The sequence below is a fragment of the Salmo trutta genome, chromosome 34, assembly GCF_901001165.1.
Source record: "Salmo trutta chromosome 34, fSalTru1.1, whole genome shotgun sequence".
NCBI classification, from domain to species: Eukaryota; Metazoa; Chordata; class Actinopteri; order Salmoniformes; family Salmonidae; genus Salmo; species Salmo trutta.
In genome coordinates this window covers 4,667,791-4,693,528 of record NC_042990.1, presented here as the reverse complement: position 1 = coordinate 4,693,528, position 25,738 = coordinate 4,667,791, and the positions used below count along the sequence as shown (strand labels likewise).

The following is a 25,738-nucleotide window of genomic DNA, read 5'->3' as shown; positions in this document are numbered from 1 at the left end:
CCCTCCGATGTCAACAAATACAGACCAGTATCCCTTCTTTCTTTTCTCTCCAAAACTCTTGAACGTGCCGTCCTTGGCCAGCTCTCTTGCTATCTCTCTCAGAATGACCTTCTTGATCCAAATCAGTCAGGTTTCAAGACTGGTCATTCAACTGAGACTGCTCTACTCTGTGTCACGGAGGCTCTCCGCACTGCTAAAGCTAACCCTCTCTCCTCTGCTCTCATCCTTCTAGACCTATCTGCTGCCTTTGATATTGTGAACCATCAGATCCTCCTCTCCACCCTCTCTGAGTTGGGCATCTCCGGCGCGGCTCACTCTTGCATTGCGTCCTACCTGACAGGTCGCTCCTACCAGGTTGCATGGCGAGAAGCTGTCTCCGCACCACGTGCTCTCACCACTGGTGTCCCCCAGGGCTCAGTTCTAGGCCCTCTCCTATTCTCGCTACACACCAAGTCACTTGGCTCTGTCTTTTCCTCACATGGTCTCTCCTATCATTGCTATGCAGACGACACACAATTAATCTTCTCCTTTCCCCCCTTCTGATAACCAGGTGGCGAATCGCATCTCTGCATGTCTGGCAGACATATCAGTGTGGATGACGGATCACCACCTCAAGCTGAACCTCGGCAAGACGGAGCTGCTCTTCCTCCCGGGGAAGGACCGCCCGTTCCATGATCTCGCCATCACGGTTGACAACTCCATTGTGTCCAACCTCTCAGAGTGCTAAGAACCTTGGCGTGACCCTGGACAACACCCTGTCGTTCTCCGCTAACATCAAGACGGTGACCCGATCCTGTAGGTTCATGCTCTACAACATTCGCAGAGTACGACCCTGCCTCACACAGGAAGCAGCGCAGGTCCTAATCCAGGCACTTGTCATCTCCCGTCTGGATTACTGCAACTCGCTGTTGCGGGGCCCCCTGCCTGTGCCATCAAACCCCTACAACTCATCCAGAACGCCGCAGCCCGTCTGGTGTTCAACCTTCCCAAGTTCTCTCACGTCACCCCACTCCTCCACACACTCCACTGGTTTCCAGTTGAAGCTTGCATCTGCCACAAGACCATGGTGCTTGCCTACGGAGCTGTGAAGGGAACGGCACCGCCGTACCTTCAGGCTCTGATCAGTCCCTACACCCAAAGAAGGGCACTGCGTTCATCCACCTCTGGCCTGCTCGCCTCCCTACCTCTGTGGAAGCACAGTTCCCGCTCAGCCCAGTCAAAACTGTTCGCTGCTCTGGCACCCCAATGGTGGAACAAGATCCCTCACGACGCCAGGACAGCGGAGTCAATCACCACCTTCCGGAGACACCTGAAACCCCACCTCTTTAAGGAATACCTGGGATAGGATTAAGTAATCTTTCTACCCCCCCCCCAAAAAAAAGATATAGATGTACTATTGTAAAGTGGTTGTTGCGCTCTGGATAAGAGCGTCTGCTAAATGACGTGTGTGTGTGTGTGTGTGTGTGTGTGTGTGTGTGTGTGTGTGTGTGTGTGTGTGTGTGTGTGTGTGTGTGTGTGTGTGTGTGTGTGTGTGTGTGTGTGTGTGTGTGTGTGTGTGTGTGTGTGTGTGTGTGTGTGTGTGTGTGTGTGTGTGTGTGTGTGTGTGTGTGTGTGTGTGTGTGTGTGTGTGTGTGTGTGTGTGTGTGTGTGTGTGTGTGTGTAGTGTGTGTGTGTGTGTGTGTGTGTGTGTGTGTGTGTGTGTGTGTGTGTGTGTGTGTGTGTGTGTGTGTGTGTGTGTGTGTGTGTGTGTGTGTGTGTGTGTGTGTGTGTGTGTGTGTGTGTGTGTGTGTGTGTGTGTGTGTGTGTGTGTGTGTGTGTGTGTGTGTGTGTGTGTGTGTGTGTGTGTGTGTGTGTGTGTGTGTGTGTGTGTGTGTGTGTGTGTGTGTGTGTGTGTGTGTGTGTGTGTGTGTGTGTGTGTGTGTGTGTGTGTGTGTGTGTGTGTGTGTGTGTGTGTGTGTGTGTGTGTGTGTGTGTGTGTGTGTGTGTGTGTGTGTGGTGTGTGTGTGTGTGTGTGTGTGTGTGTGTGTGTGTGTGTGTGTGTGTGTGTGTGTGTGTGTGTGTGTGTGTGTGTGTGTGTCTTCACAGTGCCTGTTGTTCCAGAAGGCGTACTTTGTTTTTTTTTTTTTTTTTTGTTTTGTTTTTTTAAATCTGATTTTACTGCTTGCAAGTAGTACTGTGTGTTTTCCAGAGTCTCTGTTCTGGACTTCAGAACTGTGAAGAGACCCCTGGTGGCATGTTTTGTGGGGTATGCATGGGTGTATGAGCTGTGTGCTAGTCATTTGATCAGCCAGCTCGGTGCTTTCAACATCTCACAAAGACGAATGATGCAGTCACTCTCCTCCCTGCAAAACAACAGTTTTCAGTCCGGATAGAGAAAGAATACAATTCCATTACTGAAAATGTCCCCTTCAACCAATAGCTAATATCCACTAGGACTGCTTCCAAAGCCATAGCAGAGAGGGAGGAGAGGACTACAAGAAAATAGCCCTTAAATGTCACATATCCTCACTTCTTTTCCAAACAATGATTCAACCAGTGAGGCCAGGCTAACTCAGTTGCCCCCAAACTAAAAAAAGTTTGGTCGTCATTCATTGGTTTCAATCAACAGTTTTAGTGCCAAGTGGCCCGGATGTTGCTTTGGGGGCTTTTGCACCCCGCCTACATTTAGGGGAAACACTGATTTCAACAGCTAACTTGGTCTCAAATGGACAGGAAGGATTGTCATGCACAGTCAATTTTTGGTGAGCAATTGAAGACAAATGGGCAGCACATTGTCCACATGGATGCACTCTCATTAGATCACATTGAATGATTGCCGGTATACAGCAATTGCTCCCACTGTGGGGTCCATACAACCACCCATTAGAGGCCTGAAGCATTTCACCTAAACACTCCCATAGGGTACAGTAAATACAGTACAGACTGAGTAATATGAAACTTTCAGGCTGACCACAAGCAAGCTAATAAAGTATTATGGTATACTGTAGCTTGACAGACATGGACACCCAGCTGGGAATGAGACTGGAACTAGATAAATAGCTTCTAATAAACTGCTCTGATTGTTAGTCACAACCACACTCCAATACTATTTACACCATATCTCACAATGTGGCAGTGCCAACAGGATCTGAGAGTACTCTCCTTTCCTATGACGAACAGGTGTGAGTGTATGCTATATTGTTGGTGTGCATGCTTGTATATGTGTGTGTGTTCACTGAATGAGACATACCATATCTGTTTATTGAACAGTACAGTGTATGCATTTCTTTTCATAGTTGAGTGTGTGTGTCTTTAAAAGGATACTATTTTAGAGTGCAAGGTCATGTTGCATGAAACTGATCTTGGACAAGGACTGGAAATGAAGGAGGAGGACTGCTCTGCTTGCTGTACTAGTCAGCTGTCCAAACACAGCACGTGTGATTCACAACTAGAGGTAGACCGATTAATCGGAATGGCCGATTAATTTCGGCCGATTTCAAGTTTTCATAATTTGCCGATATCTTTTTTTTTTTTACACCTTTATTTAACTAGGCAAGTCAGATTAAGAACACATTCTTATTTTCAATGACGGCCTAGGAACTGGGGTTAACTGCCTTGTACAGGGGGGATTCGGGATTCGTTTTTGCAACCTTCTGGTTACTAGTCCAACGCTCTAACCACCTGCCTTACATTGCACTCCACGAGGAGCCTGCATGGCAGGCTGACTACCTGTTACACAAGGGCAGCAAGAAGCCAAGGTAAGTTGCTAGCTAGCATTAAACTTATCTTATAAAAAAACGATCAATCTTAACATAATCTCTAGTTAACTACACATGGTTGATGATATTACTAGTTTATCTAACGTGTCCTGTGTTGCATATAATCGATGCGGTGCCTGTTAACCTCTCTGGGCTAGGTGGGACGCTTGCGTCCCACCTACTCAACAGCCAGTTGAATCCCGTGGCGCGTTATTCAAATACCTTAGAAATGCTATTACTTCAATTTCTCAAACATATGACTATTTTACACCATTTTAAAGACAAGACTCTCGTTAATCTAACCACACTGTCCGATTTCAAAAAGGCTTTACAACGAAAGCAAAACATTAGATTATGTCAGCAGAGTACCCAGCCATAAATAATCAGACACCCATTTTTCAAGCTAGCATATAATGTCACATAAACCCAAACCACAGCTAAATGCAGCACTAACCTTTGATGATCTTCATCAGATGACAATCTTAGGACATTATGTTATACAATACATGCATGTCTGTTCAATCAAGTTCATATTTATATAAAAAAAACAGCTTTTTACATTAGCAGGTGACTAGCATGTGACTAGCATTCCCACCGAACACTTCCGGTGAATTTACTAAATTACTCACGATAAACGTTCACAAAAAACATAACAATTATTTTAAGAATTATAGATACAGAACTCCTATATGCACTCGCTATGTCCGATTTAAAATAGCTTTTCGGTGAAAGCACATTTTGCAATATTCTAAGTAGATAGCCCGGCATCACAGGGCTAGCTATTTAGACACCCAGCAAGTTTAGCACTCACCAAAGTCAGATTTACTATAAGAAAAATGTTATTACCTTTGCTGTTCTTCGTCAGAATGCACTCCCAGGACTTCTACTTCAATAACAAATGTTGGTTTGGTCCCAAATAATCCATTGTTATCTTCTTTGGGCTAGGGGGCAGTATTTTCACATCCAGATAAAAAACGTACCCGATTTAATCTGGTTACGACTCCTGCCCAGTAACTAGAATATGCATATAATTATTGGCTTTGGATAGAAAACACCCTAAAGTTTCTAAAACTGTTTGAATGGTGTCTGTGAGTATAACAGAACTCCTATGGCAGGCAAAAACCTGAGAAGATTTCATGCAGGAAGTGGCCAGTCTGACAAGGTGTTGTTGTTCTTGCTTCTGCTTATTGAAGAGTCAGGATCTTAGCTGTAACGTGACATTTCCTACGGCTCCAATAGGCTCACAGAGCCCGGGAAAAACATGAACGATGACGAGGCAGCCTCAGGCTGAAACACATTATCGCCTTTTCCAAGTGGCCCATCAGAGGACAATGGAATTAGGCGCGTGCCCGATTCGACCCCGTGCAGTATTTTCCTTCGGCTGTTTACCTAATTGCAGATTCCCGGTCGGAATATTATCGCTTTTTTACGAGAATAATGGCATAAAAATTGATTTTAAACAGCGGTTGACATGCTTCGAAGGACAGTAATGAAATATTTAGAAATCTTTTGTCACGTTATGCGCCATACGCACGACCGTTATTTACCATTGGGCTAGTGTCTAGAACGCACGAACAAAACGTCGCTGATGGAACATAACTATGGATTATTTGGGACCAAACCTACATTTGTTATTGAAGTAGAAGTCCTGGGAATGCATTCTGACGAAGAACAGGAAAGGTAAGACCATTTTTGTTATAGTAAATGTGATTTTGGTGAGTGCTAAACTGGGTGGGTGTCTAAATAGCTAGCCCTGTGATGCCGGGCTATCTACTCAGAATATTGCAAAATGTGCTTCATCCGAAAAGCTATTTTAAAAATCGGACATATCGAGTGCATAGAGGAGTAATGTATCTATAATTCTTAAAATAATTGTTATGCTTTTTGTGAACGTTTATTGTGAGTAATTTAGTAAATTGTTAGTAAATTCCCCGGAAGTTTGCGGGGGGTATGCTTTTTCTGAACGTCACATGCTAATGTAAAAAGCTGGTTTTTGATATAAATATGAACTTGATTGAACAGACATGCATGTATTGTATAACATAATGTCCTAGGTGTGTCATCTGATGAAGATCATCAAAGGTTAGTGCTGCATTTAGCTGTCTTCTGGGTTTTTGTGACATTATATGCTAGCTTGAAAAATGGGTGTCTGATTATTTCTGGCTGTGTACTCTGCTGACATAATCTAATGTTTTGCTTTCGTTGTAAAGCCTTTTTGAAATCGGACAGTGTGGTTAGATTAACGAGAGTCTTGTCTTTAAATAGCTGTAAAATAGTCATATGTTTGAGAAATTGAAGTAATAGCATTACAAAGGTTTTGAAAATCGCGCCACAGGATTCAACTGGCTGTTACGTAGGTGGGACGAATTCGTCCCGCCGGTCCCATAGAGGTTATATCCAAATAGCGGCGTTTTGTTCGTGCGTTCAAGACACTATCCGAAAGGGTAAATAAGGGTGACGAGCACGATGCATTTCGTGACAATTTTTTTTGAAATATTCCATTACCGTACTTCGAAGCATGTCAACCGCTGTTTAAAATCAATTTTTATGCCATTTTTCTCGTAAAAAAGTGATAATATTCCGACCGGGAAATCGTTTTTTAATACAAAGAGAGCGAAAGTAAAAGCATGGGATCCCCTCATGCACAAGCCTCAGTCTGATGGCCCTCTGATAGAGCACTTGCCAAAAGCGCTAATGTGTTTCAGCCTGGGGCTGGAATTACATCATTCAGCTTTTTCCCGCCTTCTGAGAGCCTATGGGAGCCTTAGAAAGTGTCACGTAACAGCAGAGATCCCCTGTTTTGGATAGAGATGATCAAGAAGGGCAAGAAATGGTCAGACAGGCCACTTCCTGTAAGGAATCTTCTCAGGTTTTTGCCTGCCATATGAGTTCTGTTATACTCACAGACACCATTCAAACAGTTTTAGAAACTTTAGGGTGTTTTCTATCCAAAGCCAATAATTATATGCATATTCTAGTTACTGGGCAGGAGTAGTAACCAGATTAAATCGGGTACGTTTTTTATCCGGTTGTGCAAATACTGCCCCCATCCCCAACATGTTAATTTCTCATCGAATCACAGCCTACTTCAACAAACGGGTGATGATTTAACAAGCACATTTGCAAAAAAACCACTGTCGTTGCACCAATGTACCTAACCATAAACATCAATGCCTTTCTTTAAAATCAATACACAAGTATATATTTTGAAACCTGCATATTTAGTTAATATTGCCTGCTAACATGAAAATGTGTCACTGCTCCTGCGTTCATTGCACGCAGAGTCAGGGTATATGCAACAGTTTGGGCCGCCTGGCTCGTTGCGAACTAATTTGCCAGAATTGTACATAATTATGACATACCATTGAAGGTTGTGCAATGTAACAGGAATATTTAGAGACTTATGGATGCCACCCGTTAGATAAAATATGGACCGGTTCCGTATTTCACTGAAAGAAAAAAACTTTTGTTTTCGAGATGATAGTTTCCGGATTCAACCATATTAATGACCTAAGGCTCGTATTTCTGTGTGTTTATTATATTATAATTAAGTCTATGATTTGATAGAGCAGTCTGACTGAGCTGTGGTAGGCACCAGCAGGCTCGTAAGCATTCATTCAAACAGCACTTTCATGCGTTTTGCCAGCAGCTCTTCGCAATGCATTGCGCTGTTTATGACTTTAAGCCTATCAACTCCCAAGATTAGGCTGGTGTAACCGATGTGAAATGGCTAGCTAGTTAGCGGGTGCGCGCTAATAGCGTTTCAAACGTCACTCGCTCTGAGACTTGGAGTAGTTGTTCCCCTTGCTCTACATGGGTAACGCTGCTTCGAGGGTGGCTGTTGTCGATGTGTTCCTGGTTCGAGCCCAGGTAGGAGCGAGGAGAGGGACAGAAGCTATACTGTTACACTGGCAATACTAAAGTGCCTATAAGAACATCCAATAGTCAAAGGTATATGAAATACAAATCGTATAGAGAGAAATAGTCCTATAATTCCTATAATAACTACAACCTAAAACTTCTTACCTGGGAATATTGAAGACTCATGTTAAAAGGAACCACCAGCTTTCATATGTTCCCATGTTCTGAGCAAGGCACTTAAACGTTAGCTTTCTTACATGGCACATATTGCACTTTTACTTTCTTCTCCAACACTTTGTTTTTGCATTATTTAAACCAAATTGAACATGTTTCATTATTTATTTGAGGCTAAATTGATTTTATGTATTATATTAAGTTAAAATAAGTGTTCATTCAGTATTGTTGTAATTGTCATTATTATAAAAAATAGTTTTTTTTAAATAACAATAAAACAATTAAAATAATAATAATAATAATAATAACAAAAAAGATGTAAAAAAATCAAAATTAAAATTAAATTAAAAACGGCCGATTAATCGGTATCGGCTTTTTCCGCGCCCCCAATAATCGGCGACGCTGAAAAATCATAATCGGTCGACCTCTATTCACAACCATACAAACCTATCAATCCCTTTAATATTACAAAATAATCCCTTTTGCCATTTACATGCACATAGCCTAATTCACAGTCCAAACTCAAACCAGAATGTCTAACAGCAGTGTTTTGCACCAGACTGTTTTGGGTATTCAAAAATCTCGGTGGGACGGGGGGCGGAATTCCATTGAAATGACCCTAAACTTGAAGTTTAGAACTAAGCAAACGAAGATCTGTACAATCAGTGGGGGTGACAGGACTTCCTTTGTCCTCTTCACCCTGGTCGTGGTTTATCTGGGGGCTAAAAAGACCTGACTGAAATTGAGGCATGGTGGGAGATGAGATGAGCTCACTAACTTCCTGAGGGACGGAGTCCACCCGAGATGGCATGCAAGCCAGGGACTAAAGATGTTTGGGTCAGCATATGTTCGGGGTGCAGTAGTGTACTACTGGACTTACTTTAGGAGTTGATTAGACTAATATTTGAACTGCAGGAATCATTTTGCTCTATAGTTACCTTGCCTTCCAGGTGAGAGTTGTGAGTTATTTGAAATCAGGTTTGGGTGGCAAGAAAAAACGTAATTGTAGTTTAACAAGTTAACAAATTACAGTTTAGCAAGTCGGCCTGAACACCTGAGGGGGCGGCGATGCATGTCTACTGTTAAAACAATACCAGCTTGCTGGAGATGCAGTACTGTATTATTAGTCATATTGCAACAGGCTTGACAAGGGGATTGTTGTACTTAAGATTTACTGTTCTATAGATAAAGGTAAATACCAAGCCTGAAGACTGTACTGTTATTAAACATGAAATAAGACAAACTAACATTGAAGATACTGAAATCTACAAGTAAATAGCATGCCTAGAGACTACTGTTCTCATTGATCAATTGTTCTTAAATCATGTAATAAGACATAAATAACACGCCTACAGACTGTACTGATGTCGTTGAAAACCCGCAAATACAAAATGAGGGTGGCCATCAATACAGACCAGAGCGCCAACTAATCACATAACTAAACAAGTTTGTCTTAAGGTAAATATCACGCCTAGAGGCTCTACTGTTCTAATCGTTATTTTCTTAAACATGTAATCAGACATAAGCTAACATTGAAGAGACTTAAATCTTCCCAAATAAGATTTCATTCACATGGACCTCAGTTGACTAACAGGTCTGTGCCTTTCAACCTAGAATAATTGAGACTGACTGACTGCTCTCACAAGATATATTGGTTAGGAGTATTTAAAGCAAAGCAGCGTGTTCAACACTAATTAAACAGTACAGCAATTATTATAACTACCGCTTCATCGGTCCAATTGGCAACATTACCTCATGTGCCAGATCACTGTAAATGGAAGAGAGTTAGACTATAATGACTGGACAAGACTGACATACAAAAACATGAGTCCCCCCTATATACAAAACTGTGCATACCCCTGAATGACAATGATGCCTTGAAGGGAGATACTGTATGGCAGGGTTTCCCAAGCTCGAACATAGCAGCCCCCCCCCGGAGCACGTTTTGGTTTGCCCTAGCGCTACACAGCTGACTCAAACAATCAGCTCATCTTCAAGCTTTAATTATTTGAATCAGCTATGTGGTGCTAGGGCAAAAAACTAAATGTGCATCCCTGGGAAGCCCCAGGACCCCAGGAGCTTGGAAAACCCTGCTGTATGGTAAGTGCCTCAAAAACAATACCAGTATCAGAGCACCAAGGAGAATAGTCGATATCATGGCGAAAGACTTGGTCCAATTGCTTCTAATCCTACATCGTCTCTCTCCACCAATGACCAACAAGATCCAGAGGAACAGGAAGTCTGATCCTGGCAGACTGACCAATCCCACTGAGGCATGAAACAACACACTTGTGTCATAGGCGGGGGGGAGAGCTGATCCAAAATCAGTCTTGCTTATCAGGTCTACCAGTGAGGATTTCCTACACTGGGCAAAATGTTAGAGCTGTTGATAAGATATTGATGATAATCCGTCATCTTTTTTCATGCCATTACATTAAGATATAAGGGGGATCATAGCTCTATTCAATACAGTTCCCGAGTTGATTTAAAAATGTTCAAACCTTTATCATGGTTTGTGTCTTGACGGACTTGATGCTGCCACCACCATGCTTCACCGTAGGGATGGTGTCAGGTTACCTCCAGATGTGATGCTAGGTATTCAGGTTCAATCTTGATTTCATCAGACCAGAGAATCTTGTTTCTCATGGTCTGAGAGTCTTGGGCTGTCATGTGCCTTTTACTGAGGAGTGGCTTCCATCTGGCCAGTCTACCATAAAGGCCTGATTGATGGAGTGCTGCAAAGATGGTTGTCTTCTGGAAGGTTCTCCCATCTCCACAGAGGAACTCTAGAGCTCTGTCAGAGTGACCATCGGGTTCTTGGTCACTTCCCTGGCCAAGGCCCTTCTCCCCCGATTGCTCAGTTTGGCTGGGCGGCCAGCTCTAGGGAGAGTCTTGGTGGTTCCAAACTGCTTTCATTTAAGAATGATGGAGGCCACTGTGTTCTTGATGGTTCCAAACTGCTTCCATTTAAGAATGATGGAGGCCACTGTGTTCTTACGAACCTTCAACACTGCAAAATGTTTTGGTACCCTTCCCCAGATCTGTGCCTCAACACAATCTTGTCTTGGAGCTCTACAGACAATTCCTTCGACCTCATGGCTTGTTTTTTTGCTCTGACTTGCACTGTCAACTGTGGGACCTTATATAGACGAATGTGTGCCTTTCCAAATCATGTCCAATCAATTGAAATTACCACAGGTAGATGGAATGGAAACAGGATGCACCTGAGCTCAATTTCGACTCTCATAGCAAAGGTTCTGAATCCTGATTTAAATAAGGTATTTCTGTTTTTTATTTTGAATACATTTGCAAAAATGTCTAAACCTGTTTTTGCTTTGTCATTATGGTGTATTGTGTGTAGATTGCTGAGATGTATATACTGGAGAGCCTTGCGGTTGTGGGCGGTGCAGTTGCCCTACCAGGCTGTGATACAGCCCGACAGGACGCTCTCAATTGTGCATCTGTAAAAGTTTGTGGGTTTTAGGTGACAAGCCAAATTTCTTCAGCCTCCTGAGGTTGAAGAGGGGCTTTTGCGCCGTCTTCACCACACTGTCTGTGTGGGTGGACCATTTCACTTTGTCCGTGATATGTACGCAGACAAATTTAAAATATTCCACCATTACTGCTGTCCTGTCGATGTGGATAGGGGGGTGCTCCCTCTGCTGTCCACGATCATGTCCTTTGTTTTGTTGATGTTGAGTGAGAGGTTGTTTCCTAACACCACACTTCAAGTGCCCTCACCTCCTCCCTGTAGGTTGTCTCGTCGCTGTTGGTAATCAAGCCTAAGGGCCTCCTGAGTGGCGCAGTGGTCGAAGGCACTGCATCACGGTGTTAGCTGTGCCACTAGAGACTCTGGGTTCGAGTCCAGGCACTGTCGCAGCTGGCCACGACCGGGAGACCCATGGGGCGGCGCACAATTGGTCCAGCGTCGTCCGGGTTAGGGGAGGGTTGGCCGGCAGGGATGTCCTTGTCCCATCGCGCACTAGCGACTCCTGTGGTGGGCTGGGTGCAGTGCACGCTGACACGGTTGCCAGGTGTTTCCTCCGACACATTGGTGCGACTGGCTTCCCGGTTAAGTGGGCATTGTGTCAAGAAGCAGTGCGGCTTTGCTTGGTTGGATTGTGTTTCGGAGGATGCACGGCTCTCGACCTTTCTCTCTCCCGCGTCCATACGGGAGTTACAGTGATGAGACAAGGCTGTAACTACCAATTGGATACCACGAAATTGGGGAGAAAAAGAGGTAAAATATATCGATATTTTTTAAAGTCATCAAGCCCACTACTGTTGTGTCATCTGCAAACTCGATGAGGTGTGCATGGCCACGCAGTCATGGGTGAACAGGGAGTACAAGAGGGGGCTGAGCATGCATCCTTGTGGGGCCCCAGTGTTGAGGATCAGCAAAGTGGAGATGTTGTTTCCTACCTTCACCGCCTGGGGGCGGCCCATCAGGAGGTCCAGGACCCAGTTGCACAGGGCGGGGTTGAGACCCAGGGCCTCAAGCTTAATGATGAGCTTGGAGGGTACTATGGTGTTGAATGCTAAGCTGTAGACAATGAACAGCATTCTTACATAGTTATTCCTTGGGCAGTGTGCAGTGTGATGGCGATTGCAGCATCTGTGGACCTATTGGGGCAGTAAGAAAATTGAAGTGCGTCTAGGGTGACAGGTAAGGTGGAGGTGCTATGATCCTAGACTGTCAAAGCACTTTATGATGAAAGAAGTGAGTGCTACGGTGCGATAGTCATTTAGTTCAGTTACCTTTGCCTTCTTGGTTACAGGAACAATGGTGGCCATCTTGAAGCATGTGGAGACAGCAGACTGGGATAGGGAGAGACGCGGCCAGCTGGTCTGCGCATGCTCTGAGGACACGGCTAGGGATGCCGTCTGGGCCGTTAACACGTTTAAATGTTTTACTCATGTCGGTCACAGAGAAGGAGAGCCCACAGTCTTTGGTAGCGGGCCGTGTCGGTGGCAATGTATTCTCCTCAAAACGGAAGCCAATGACCTTGAGCCTTCTTGGATGGGCACTTCTAATGTAACTATGGCAGCACCCAAGGGGCTTGAATTTTTACATTTTACGTTTACATTTTAGTCATTTAGCAGACGCTCTTATCCAGAGTGACTTACAGTAGTGAATGCATACATTTCGTACATTTCATGCATTTTTTTTTGTACTGGCCCCCCGTGGGAATCGAACCCACAACCCTGGCGTTGCACACACCATGCTCTACCAACTGAGCCACAGCTCTCCCCGTATATTTGCAGTGATGTAGTGTCCCATGAGTGACCGAACACTGAACCAATCAAGGTGCAACTAGAGAACATTACCAACCCCTACGCTACGTATTTTCCGCTGGCTGCCCCACCACTACAGAAAGCACTGAGCTAGACCCCACCTGCCCTGAATGACTGGTCGCCACTGTCTCTTATAATTATCTGTGATTTTATTTAAGATTTTTTTTTTCTTCACTTTTGTTTGTTTCCTGCCACTTAAATTGAAGAGTGTTGCGGTAAAACCACGTGCGGTTATTATGAGGACAACAACATCTAATGTTGGCTTCAACTTGGCTTTCCATACAAATCCTTCCATTAAGAAAGGAACCTGGTTTTTGGTCGCTTTCTCATTATAAAAACAGCGATGGTGAGATTCTAATGGTGAGATTAATGCTACCGCTGTTTATGGATTTACTGTGTGCCTGTGTCAGCCACAGACAACAGAAAAATCGCCATGAATCCAATCTATTTCGTCAGGCAATGTCCACATATATTCTAGAATGTAATAATAATTTTAATCTCAATGCATGTGCAAGGCCTAAAAAACGAATTATTCTTAAAGAGGTAATGGCCTACTTTTTGACACTTTGCATGCTTTTTGGGAGAGGTGGGGGGGCTCTATATGTACAATTATATTAATTATACCATTGTATAACATTGAAATCCCTTGACTTTGAATTGCCAATGTCTGTATGAACCTTCTTTAAAGGATGTATAGTCCTAGGCCTATGTTGTTGTATAGGTGGAGTTATTGGCAAATTTGCATATATTCACTTTGATTCCTCTAACTACCCATGTGGAACTGCATGAAAATCCTTTTTATTTTAACTTCAAACCATTTTGAAATGTGTATCCCAATGTCACACACTGGCCCCACACATTGGCTCTTGTATACACTTTGTACACACTTTTGTATACACACAGCTTTTGTATACGCTTTTAAAAGGTCTATAAAGGCATAGCTCAGCACTCCTAATAAAGCAGATAGCGTGTGTCCCAAATGGCACCATATTCCCCAAAAGTGAATTCATCTACTTCCTCAAAAGTAGTGCACTATAAAGGGAATAGGGTGACATACGGGGCGTATCCATACTCTCATTTCATATACAGTAAATTTTGGTAACTATGCCTCCTGAGATAGAGAGAAACCCAGCCAAGGCATTGTACAACTCTTTCTGGTGGACTGAACTTCTCTTTCTCTGTGATAACAAATTGGGCCTGTATTTTTAGAAATCACTTTCTTCCCCAACATTGGGATGAAGCAAGGGAGGATATGAATAATACACAGCAGCCAACACTGCAGGAGGGATGGGATCCATGTAGGTTTTACTTTAACTTGTTTCTAAGTTACAGAGATGCAAATGTAAACAACATTGCCAAAGGTATGAAAAAAGTTATGTTGAAAGGTAGGCTATGTAATTGATGGTATACTGAGAGATTTTATCAACATGAAAGCACTGGATGACCAACAACATATTCTCTTACTGACTTACTGAAAACACGTCACTGAAATGTATTATTGAAATACACATGCTTAGAATAGTAACTGTGGGAACTTTGCAGTGACACATATGATTTATTATAATGCAATCTGGAATACATCACAGTCAGACATGGAGCAAACAATGTGGATTTAAGTCTTTCCCAGGTGATTGATGCATTGGACAGCCGAGTTGGGGTCAACTCCATTTAAATTGTCTCAGTCTCCAGTATCTATGCTGCAATAGTCTATGTGCAGGGGAGATAGGGTCAGTCTGTTATATCTGGTGTAATTCTCATGTCTTATCTGGTGTCCTGTGTGAATTTAAAAATGCTCCCTTTAATTCTCTCTCTCTCTCCCTCTCTCCCTCTCCTCCCGGAGGACCTGAGACCATGCCTCAGGACTACTTGGCCTGATGACTCCTGGCTGTCCCCAGTCCACCTGGTCGTGCTGCTGCTCCAGTTTCAACTGTTCTGCCTGTGGCTAGGGAACCCTGACCTATTCACCGGACGTGCTACCTTGTCACGGACCTGCTGTTTTCGTCTCTTTCTCTCTCTTTCTCTCTCTCTCCCGCACCTGCTGTCTCGACCTCTGAATGCTCGACTATAAAAAGCCAACTGACATTTACTCTTGAGGTACTGACCTGTTGACCCTGCAGGTCATCTATGAACGTTTGAACATCTTGAAGAACAATCTGGCCTTAAATGGCCATGTACTCTTAGAATCTCCACCCGGCACAGCCAGAAGAGGACTGGCCACCCCTCAGAGCCTGGTTCCTCTTTAGGTTTCTTCCTAGGTTCTGGCCTTTCTAGGGAGTTTTTCCTTGCCACCATGCTTCTACATTTGCATTGTTTGCTGTTCGGGGTTTTAGGCAGAGTTTCTGTATAGCACATTGTGACATCTGCTAATGTAAAAAGGGCTTAATAAATACATTTGATTGATTGAATTCCAGTCAATTCAGAAAGTAAACCAAATTCCAATTTTTCCTCATTGAAAAGCATTGAAGAGAATTGGAGTTTCAGTGTTGTAAGAATATTTTGAAGATAAATACATAACGCAGAGGACGAGAGGTCAATAGATTACTAATGATCAATGGAAATAGTGTTTTTCCTGTAATAGGGGATTAATGTCAATGGGTCAGAGACATGGGAGGAATTTCAGTCTGGGACTCATAGCTACAAGGCAAGTTGTCATTGGTCCAAATTGTTTATACATTGAATCTGAAATAGGGTACTTGTTATTTGGCCATTGGCCCAGTTTTATTGCAAAGAATTCTAATTGGTCAACCACAGGTTAGGGCTGGGTTATAAAACTATATCCTGTCCCTTTGTTCTGGGGAGAGAATCACGGGAGAGAATCACAGAAGGGAATCACCAGAGAGAATCATGGGAGAGAATCATGGGAGAGAATCACTGAGGACAGGGGAGCATGAACATCTACCATCTACCTCCCCGTATGATTTGATCTCTTTGAATAAACCTATTTTCCTCCCCCTGATTTGCTTTGGGATCTGTGTTATTGAAGAAAACTCAACAACTGCTAACAGTGTACTTCCTGAATTGACAGGATTTTTTATGGAATTGACCCCAACCCTGGTGGACAGTTCGGCAGGTCCGAGAAGGAAGAAACATCAATCCCTCGTACTCATGTTACCATTCACCGGACACAAAGGATCAAATCAAATTGTATCGGTCGGGTACACATATTTTGAAGATGCTATTGTGAGTGTAGCGAAATGTTTATGTTCCTAGCACCAACAGTGCAGTAATACCTAACAATACACGTTAAATTCAAAAGAAAGGAATTAAGAAATATAGAAATATTACAATGAGCAAGGTCAGAGTCCGGAATATAAATATATATGGGGGGATGTTTTTCAGCAGCAGGGACTGGGAGACTAGTCAGGATCGAGGGAAAGATTAACAGAGCAAAGTACAACGAGATCCTTGATGAAAACCTGCTCCAGAGCGCTCAGGACCTCAGACTGGGGTGACGGTTCATCTTCCAACAGGACAACGACCCTAAGCACACAGCAAAGACAACACAGGAGTGACTTCGGGACAAGTCTCTGCATGTCCTTGAGTGGCCCAGCCAGAGCCCGGACTTGAACCCAATCGAACATCTCTGGAGACCTGAAAATAGCTGTGCAGCGACACTCCCCATCCAACCTGACAGAGCCTGAGAGGATAAGCTTTGACTAGAATAAGGTGCATATACATATGAAGTGGGGAAAACAGTATGTAAACATTATTAAAGTGACCAGTGTTCAATCATATATGGCAGTAGTCTCTGAGGTGGAAGGGTTGAGTACGGGGTGGTAGCCGGCTAGTAACAGTGTCTAAAGTTCAGGGCCGGGATACTGGGCAGAGGCCAGCTAATGGTGACTATTTAACTGTCTGATGGCCTGGATGTAGAAGCAGTTTTTCAGTCTCTCGGTCCCTTTGATGCACCTGTACTGTCACTGCCTTCTAGATAGTAGCGGGGTGAACAGGCCATGGCTCGGGTGGCTGAAGGCCTACTGTACAGAGCATTGTATAGCCTACCTTCTGATACATTGTGATCAATGATGTTACAAGAGTATAAATAACAAAATACTTGCAATGGCTGAATCTTAATGTACCACTATTGACATTGACGGCACACTTGTGGTAGAACAGCTTACCACTATTCTGATGAGGAACAATACAGTAGGTGCAGCTTCCCATTGCACTGCGAGCAGCCCTGAAATAGACCACATCTGTGCCAATCAATATGGAACCACTTAACGCCAGTCAGCTACCCGAGTTGCCCACACACACACACACACACACACACACACACACACACACACACACACACACACACACACACACACACACACACACACACACACACACACGCCCCCTCCCAACCAACCCTGTACCTCACATACCCTAACATACAGAAGTGATTACAATTCACGTCATTAGCGCTGTACCAGCCACTCAGGGATATTAGAGGGGGTCTTTACCTTTATATTTCTCCCTGACGTTCTCATACGCCTGTACATAGTTCTGTTCCTCTGCATGGGCTGGCCGGCTGGCTGGATCATACATGGACATGGCCCTGGCTGCCACTGTAGTAGGGTCAGGTCACCCTCTCTCGTTCCTCTGATCCTTCTCTTTTTTCCCCACTGTCGCTGTCCAGTAACTTTTTAAAAGTACAGTGGTATCTGCTGGTCCCCCTTTCCTTCTCTCACGCGCACTCAGTGGGGCAGCATGTAGCCTAGTGGTTAAGAGTGTTGGCCCAGTAACCAAAAGGGCGCTGGTTCGAATCCCTGAGACGACTAGGCTGTGTTCTTGAACAAGGCGCTAAAACCTAATTGCTATGGATAAGAGCGTCTGCTAAATGACTAAAATGTAAATGTAGGCTATTCCCTTTAAAGCAGTGGATTTGATTCCAGACCACTAGCACCACCACTCCCCTCCTCTCTCTGCTTGAGAAATACCAACACACACAACAGGCCCTCCTCTTAAAGGCACAGAGGCAGACACTGAGATCTCCCACACAATCAGAGTCGGTCAAACCCCCCACCCCTCCCATACAGACACTCACACAGCTACCTCAACGAGAAACAAGTGACTAAGCTACATGGGGCTACACAAGTTCCTCTAACAGAGGGGAAACAGAGAGCACACAAGGGGTATCAGATGCATCACAACTTCCCATCCACACATAGCTTTAACACCCAGCACTCTACACCACACTTTCCCAGAACTGGATGACGACAGATTACATATAAAGACTGATGCCAGAGAACCACACCTCTTCAGAAGATGATAACCCTGATACAACTTGTAGCTGTAGTATACCAGAGATAATGCCAATATGCTGTCCATTTCAGAAAAGTCCCCAGAAGGTTATTGGATTTAAGAATTTCAGCTGCAACTGAAGCAGCACCATAATACAATGGAGAGATGCCAAACAAACTACATTTTCAACAAATGACATGATTGCATGCTACAGCTCAGTTACAAATGATTCACATGATATGCAAAAACAATACATGTTTTGTCTATGTGCGTGAAGAGTTAATGAACTTAAATAGCCATTTTATTGGCAAATGTTTGTTTCTGTCCCCTTCTCTGTGAGTTTTAGCCTGTTGGAAAATCCAATGCAAAGTGCAAACCTGATCTTGATAGTAAACAGAGAGACTCAAGAAATCTGTACATCACAACTAAAAGAGCCACTGTGGATGCCAAGACATGTTGCATCATCAATGGAACCTTCCTGAAAGGAAACTGCGTTTGGGAAGCATGTCAGAGTTCTCTCCATCAGGAAAAGAGAGAGCGAAATAGGAGGAAATGTACTAGAATGACCCTAATACGGGAGGAATTGGAAACATTATGGCACTGCACTGACAGAACATTCTTCTTCAAGGTGCTTGTGTGTGTATGTTTGCATTGTGTATTTGTGTGTGTAAATGTGTGTAAGTGTGTATTGTGTATTCGTGTGTGTATGTGTGTAAGTGTGTGTAAGTGTGTATTGTGTATGTGTGTGTGTGTGTATTGTGTATTTGTGTGCGTGTGTGTATTGTGTGTGTAACCACGCATGTGCATGTGTGTTCTTAAAACTTCATTATAGTGAAGGGTACGTAAACACATATGGATGCCATGTGATCTGCATCCTGACAGACTTCATTCAGCAGAGTGATTAGGAGAGGAAGTCTTCACCAAGTTCAAACTAGTAAACAAGATCAACTGCCGAAATGTACTAATTGCAAAAATATTTACCATGTCTGGTATGTGAAAATATTTCAACATTATGATTCACTAACCTAGTGCATAGCAAGGTAACTAGTTGAAGGACATGTAGCCTAGCCCAGATAACCAAGGTCATTATGACCTCAGAGGAAGAAGATTCTCCCTTTGTTATAGTGCCTGCCTTGGGCCCTCATGACTGACTGTGCTGCCAGGCAGCTAACCCTCCCATGCCTCAGTAACTACATTGGCTATGGAGCACAGTAGTTCTACTGTCTTATCTCAAAACATCAAAAGAAGGCAGGAGGATCAAACTAAATATTTAAGATGGACACTGTCCTCAGTGTTCATTGATTGTAGCCATGTATTCTTTCTGATCTGTTCAGTAACAACACACTTTTTTTACAGCCTCTGTAATACATCTGGTTGATGTCTTCCTTGAAGGTTGAACGCTAATAGAAAGGAAACGCTTTACACTTACATACGTTTCTCAGGTTTTGCTTGGCTTTCATTACCAAGACATGGTCCCCACACAGCAAATGAAGGGAATGTTGTTTGTAAGGCTATATATGCTATAAACAAGGTAGTTGGGGTCCTGGATGCTGATTGGCTGAAAGCCGTGGTACTGTATATCAGATAATATACTATGGGTATGATGCAAAATTACTTGTTTATTGTTCTAATTACATTGGTAACCAGTTTATACATGTAACAGCAATAAGGCAACTCAGAGGTTTGTGGTATATGGCAAATATACCATGGCTAAGGGCTGTATCCATGCACCATGCGCTGCGTTTTGCCTAAGAACAGCCCCCTGCCGTGGTACAGTATATTGGCCATATACCACACCCCCTTGGGTCTTATTGCTTAATTAACTGTAGATCTAGTCTAAAGTAGTAGTACAGCTGAAGTTGCCGTCCTGAAACGTATTTTTAAAGATTACAGCTGAGTTAGGTTGGCATAGAGCACAGAAAAACGACCCCAAAGCATGCCTATCTGGGTATCACAAGGCTTCTTTGAGACCTGAAGTCACTTTGATGCATAAAATCTTGAACAGAGATCAAACAAATCATACTAGAGATACTTTAGCTTTGGCTACTGTCCTCTTGTGGCATCAGCGAGCATTACATGGGTCAGCAGCCTCTGTTAGCACGGCAGAATCCCCCCTCACTGCACTTATGTACAGTATGTATGGGATTCCCTATGATGTCTTTTCCGGCACACAGTGCGGTGGACATTATGACGTCTTGATGGACTAAGACCCAGTGGGCACAGAGAGAAGGGCTACATCCTAAATGACACCCTATTCCCTATAAAGTGCATTTATTTTTACCCCTGGTTAAAATTAGTGCACTATGCAGGTATGCCATTTAGGACATAGAAGGTCTGACTTGTGTGAAACTACTTACATTGCAGGTTCTGATGTATGGTTACTTGTTTATACCACTTTCTAGTAGAATCCCTCAGCGGCTCATTCACATGTAGCACAGGGGTGCTTTTAGTAGGGTGGAAATAACTATTTGAAACTTATGATGAATAATTCATTGGACATCAGAATGTTCAGAGGAGCAAGTCATGGTCTTCAGTAAATCATGTTTTATATGTCAGTACATTTACAGCATGTTGACTGAAGTTTTTTACTCCAAGCATTCTATGAGAATGTTTGAGAAAAACACCAAAATAAGGATTCTCTCTATCATATACTGTAGTGTACACAAACCTAGGCAATTACCTCTTTGCCAATGCCTCCTCTGAAGGTATAGGGGCAGTCTCCATAATAAGCAAGGCGGTGGACAGAATAAGCAAGGAGGTGGGCAGATCCAAGCTTGAGCTAGCGAGATCCTATTGGCGCATTACAGCATGTATTTGCACATTTCCGTTTGGGAACGCCTACTATGTGAAGTGCACGTGTGCAATACTCAATTCGCCCTTGCACTCCTTCTTAACAACATTTTTAGAAACTTTGACAAAAGGATCAAGTCTAAGTTTCATCTAGCTCCATCTTCTCCCACCACTGGACTTCCTCTCCTCACCATATTTGGTGGTGAGAAGTTCTAAACAGATGCTTCAGATTTATACATTCTGTGAGATATCTGTCTCCTTCTTCTATCTGTGGCCTAGTACTGACTAAAAATCATTTTCTGATGGAGATTGTCCAATGAGCTAGCTTTTTAGTTCAGGACTAGGCTTAATCTGTGTCTGGGAAACCGCTCCTTAGTGTTAAACTAGTTATCTCTTCAGTGAAGACTCTGGATGGTTTTTGGACATGGGATACCATGGTACCACACTAACACTGCATTCCTCTCATAGGCTTATCATAATGCTTGCAACAGTAAACATCTGTCCAGTGAACCTGTCCTCTGTCACATCACTCCAGAAGGAAGGGTTAGTGTTTAATGTGTCCTTATAATTAATCACTGACTAAGGTCACACACCACCAGGGGTGTCATTTATGCAGATAAGTCTGCATAGTTGGGAAATGGGTAATAATTGTCTACACTGGCACCATTAAGTCACCTCCCAAAACCTTGTACATTTCCCCAGGGTCAAATGCCTGGTATTCCAGGCATAACTGGAAAGTGAAGCATTTGAGATATAACAGACTGCCGATGGCTTGCGTAAAAAGGAACTGGTTTAACTAGCCCAAACCATCTACAGTAACTTCTGACATGTAGGGGTCAATTGAAGAGGCCTGCTCCACTAGGGTCAGAGGTCAGTGAAATGTCTGTGGGAAAGTAGGCTACCACACGACACCCTCCTCAACAAAACATAAGCGTACAGAGTGGTTCTGCTAAAAATAACTTGAGAAAACTATCCACTACCAATAAATGGAGACTATTCTGCAGTCTTTGCACAACAGCCTTTTGTATACAGTACTACTATGGGCAAATTAATTTGCCTGTATGGCCGGCAGCTGTAAAAGCAGCGGGATAACAAACGGTCCTGTCTCCAGTAGCTGTGAGTTAAGGTTGCTGTGGCCTAGCTTGTCAGACACACAGCTGATGTACGAGACCAGTGCTATTGTGACTGCAAACCTGTGAGTCATATAACCACCCCCTTTATCTAAATGCAGCTTATGTTTGGCAGCATCCAAACATACCCTCGTAAAACTGACTATGCTACCAATTCTTGACTTCGATGATGTCATTTACAAAATAGCCTCCAACACTCTACTCAGCAAATTGGATGCAGTCTATCACAGTGCCATCTGTTCTGTCACCAAAGCCCCATATACTACCCACCACTGTGACCTGTATGCTCTCGTTGGCTGGCCCTCGCTTCATATTCGTCGCCAAACCCACTGGCTCCAGGTCATCTATAAGTCTTTGCTAGGTAAAGCTCTGCCTTATCTCAGCTCACTAGTCACAATAGTAGCACCCGCCCACAGCACTCGCTCCAGCAGGTATATTTCACTGGTCACTCCCAAAGCCAATTCCTCCTTTGGCCGCCTTTCCTTCCAGTTCTCTGCTGCCAATGACTGGAACGAACTGCAAAAATCACTGAAGCTGGAGACTCATATCTCCCTCACTAACTTTAAGCACCAGCTTTCAGAGCAGCTCACAGATTACTGCACCTGTACATAGCCCATCTGTAAATAGCCCATCCAACTACCTCATCCCCATACTGTTATTTATTTTTCTCCTTTGCACCCCAGTATCTCTACTTGCACACTCATCTTCTGCACATCTATCACAGTGTTTAATTGCTATATTGTAATTATTTTGCCACTATGTCCTATTTATTGCCTTAACTCCTTTATCCTACCTCATTAGCACACATTGTATATAGACTTTTTCTATTGAATTATTGACTGTATGTTTGTTTATTCCATGTGTACCTCTGTGTTGTTGTTTGTGTCGCACTGCTTTGCTTTATCTTGGCCAGGTCGCAGTTGTAAATGAGAACTTATTCTCAACTAGCCTACCTGGTTAAATAAAGGTGAAATAAAATGTCTTTTTTTTTTTTTAGATGCCCTGGTCATACCATTTAATTTCAATGAGCATCTGTCTGGTCTACTTCTGTATGTACTATGTTATCAATTACTCTCAGCCCACTTCTTTAGCCTACACATTGACATTGGTCAATCAAAACCATTTTTCCCTCTATCACACAGAATATAAATATTCAACAGCAATATAGATCCTTATCTACGCCATAGCTGTGAAGCATAATTCCCTGACAATCTTCACTGCAGGGAGACCACCATGCTGCACTACTCAGTAAGAGCCACAGGGTGTTAGCGAAGAGAGCCTACTTGTAACACCCATCCCTGTACAGGACAGAACTAGCAGCAAGTTATAATTAAACAGACATAACTAAGCAGATTAGAATAGATCATTGCTTTTAAATAAATGTTTGATACAGTTTGTAAAATTTGGGTCACAGCCAGAGTCAGCCAATTAACCGGTGTCCTTGGAGAAATTGTGGTTAAGTGCCTTGCTTAAGGGCACAACTGCCCAACGCTGTAACCTCGAGGCTACCTGCCGCCGTGCAGCTGAGTGAACATAAATGAAAATAAAAAGCTTTCAAAAGAAACCAATCTTATCTCCAAACTGCATCTTCCAACTCTTGTTGTGCTGACCAATGATAATATCCAGTCACAATGCTACTGCAGTCTAAGGACCCCACCCCACCCCACTGAATCAAATCAATACGGTTTATTCCAAAGAGAGAATCTGAGAGTCAGTGCCTGCTGACACAGCAACATAATCACACCACAATATCAGTGGCCAGACACAGACTGTGTCCCAAATGGCACCCTATTTCCTATATAGCACACTTATTTTGAAGTCGCAGTGTCATATAGTGGACTCGAAGTTGGAACCAAGGAAGGAGAGCCCTGAGATTGACAGGGACAAGCTCTGACAGCCTAATACACCCTTTGGAATTCAAATGGGAAACTTAGAGTTGTTACCATAATAGCTTAGCTCCTAAATCCTCATTAGCAATGCAATGGCAATGTCATTACTGAATCACAAGCTGTATAAAACACTTAGAGAACATTCATGAGAGCACCTGTTAAGATGAATGTATCAGTCCTCTGCTCTTGTCCAAAAGTGTGCGATGTGCGGCGTAGTATAGTGTATCTGATTAATGGTCTGTGTGTGTGTGTGTGTGTGTGTGTGTGTATGTATTTTACCAGGCAGGTCAATTAACAACAAATTATTTCTGACTCAGTCCTCTCTGTGTGCGTCCCACGCTCTTTTAGTCCAAGCTTACCTGCGATTCGGAGAACGGCCCTCTCCGCCGAGTCCAGCACATGCACGTCTCCGGAGGTAGACTTGGAGCGTTTGATCTGGTGGTGTTTGGAGAGGTTCCAGGGCATGGTGTCTCCTGGGAACGGAGAGCTGCTCTGCTCACTGGAGCTCTCCTCAGATGCAGCCCTCACCAACGGATACCTCTTAGTATTCTCCTTAAGTTCCTCCATGGCCTGCATGAGCAACAAAGGAATAATGAATATGTGCAGTATAGGATGGTGGGAAAACACAAGGGTGTGTTGTGCTGTGGACTCTAAGTTCAATGGAGCACCTTGGTACCTAAAATAGTAAATTCTCCTACTAGGTGATAACATATAGACTAGATGGATTACATGCCTAGTGTATATTAGTACTGGGGGGAACACAGAAAATCAGGTTCAGAAACTGTACAAAGATAGCCACTTCAGCTAGATAAAACTAAAATATAACCTTGTACAGATAGTCGACTGTAAATGGTCCGAGTGAGAAAGTGAGCATTCTTAAGCTACACTCTCCGTGATGATGCACCAAGTAAGCTAGCCTCCTTTTCAGCTGAGTCACCATACAGTACTCAAGCTGCTCTCCACAGGGGCGCTGGCTGCCTCACCAGCCCGGCGCTGATTGGACGAGAGCAGACAGGACCATTGTCCCAAGGGTAACCAGGCATAGAGCGCATCAGGCACGGTTTACACAGTGGCTATGATATCAGTGTAGCCTATCCCTCCACCGGCTAGGATAGCAAAGTGACAGCAACAACACGCTTTAATAAAACCTATGCTACATACAGTATCAACACATAGGCTATGCAAAATCACATGCTGTAAGATAGCTTACTGTATTCCTGTCTAGTAGGAATCTTCAATAATATAGAGCAATGGGCACGTAATGAACATGCAAAAAAAATCACCAACTTTGGTAAGTAAAGTGATAACACTGATCACTATGTTAAGTAAAGTAATACTGTGAAGGAAAATGTTACGTTTGTGTTTTTCTAATAACTAATTCAACTGGGTTCATGCAAATGACAGTGAGGATTCCTCTCAGGCATCAATCAATCAGCATAAGCAATTTAGCAGGACGCTCAGAACACTGTTTTGAGAACGGAAAGGAATATTTCAGTTTCAAGGTCTCAGCTTGGAGAGAAGAAGTCTCGTGAGGTATTGGTCAGTCACATGCATGAACCAAAAGTTAATGATGAATTAATGATGAATAATGTAAATCATGCACATATAACTTGTCTATGTAAGCAGTATATAA

At 43.4% G+C, this 25,738-nt stretch overlaps 1 protein-coding gene across 5 annotated transcripts in view; it reads right to left on the bottom strand.

The window, feature by feature from the left end:
• LOC115173367 (plectin) overlaps window positions 1–24,994 on the bottom strand; it is a 175,254-nt gene extending 150,260 nt beyond the window's left edge. For 4 of the 5 annotated variants that reach the window (XM_029731376.1, XM_029731377.1, XM_029731378.1 and 1 more), the window contains exons 1-2: window positions 24,932–24,994; window positions 24,465–24,675 (exon numbers count right to left, since the gene is read on the bottom strand). In XM_029731376.1, the coding sequence (XP_029587236.1) occupies window positions 24,465–24,675; window positions 24,932–24,979 (259 nt within the window). In that variant the 5' untranslated portion in view covers window positions 24,980–24,994. Of the gene's footprint in view, window positions 1–17,515; window positions 17,976–24,464; window positions 24,676–24,931 lie in introns of those variants that run through there. The other variant, XM_029731385.1, reaches the window with a different exon arrangement.
• Window positions 24,995–25,738: the final 744 nt, after the last annotated feature.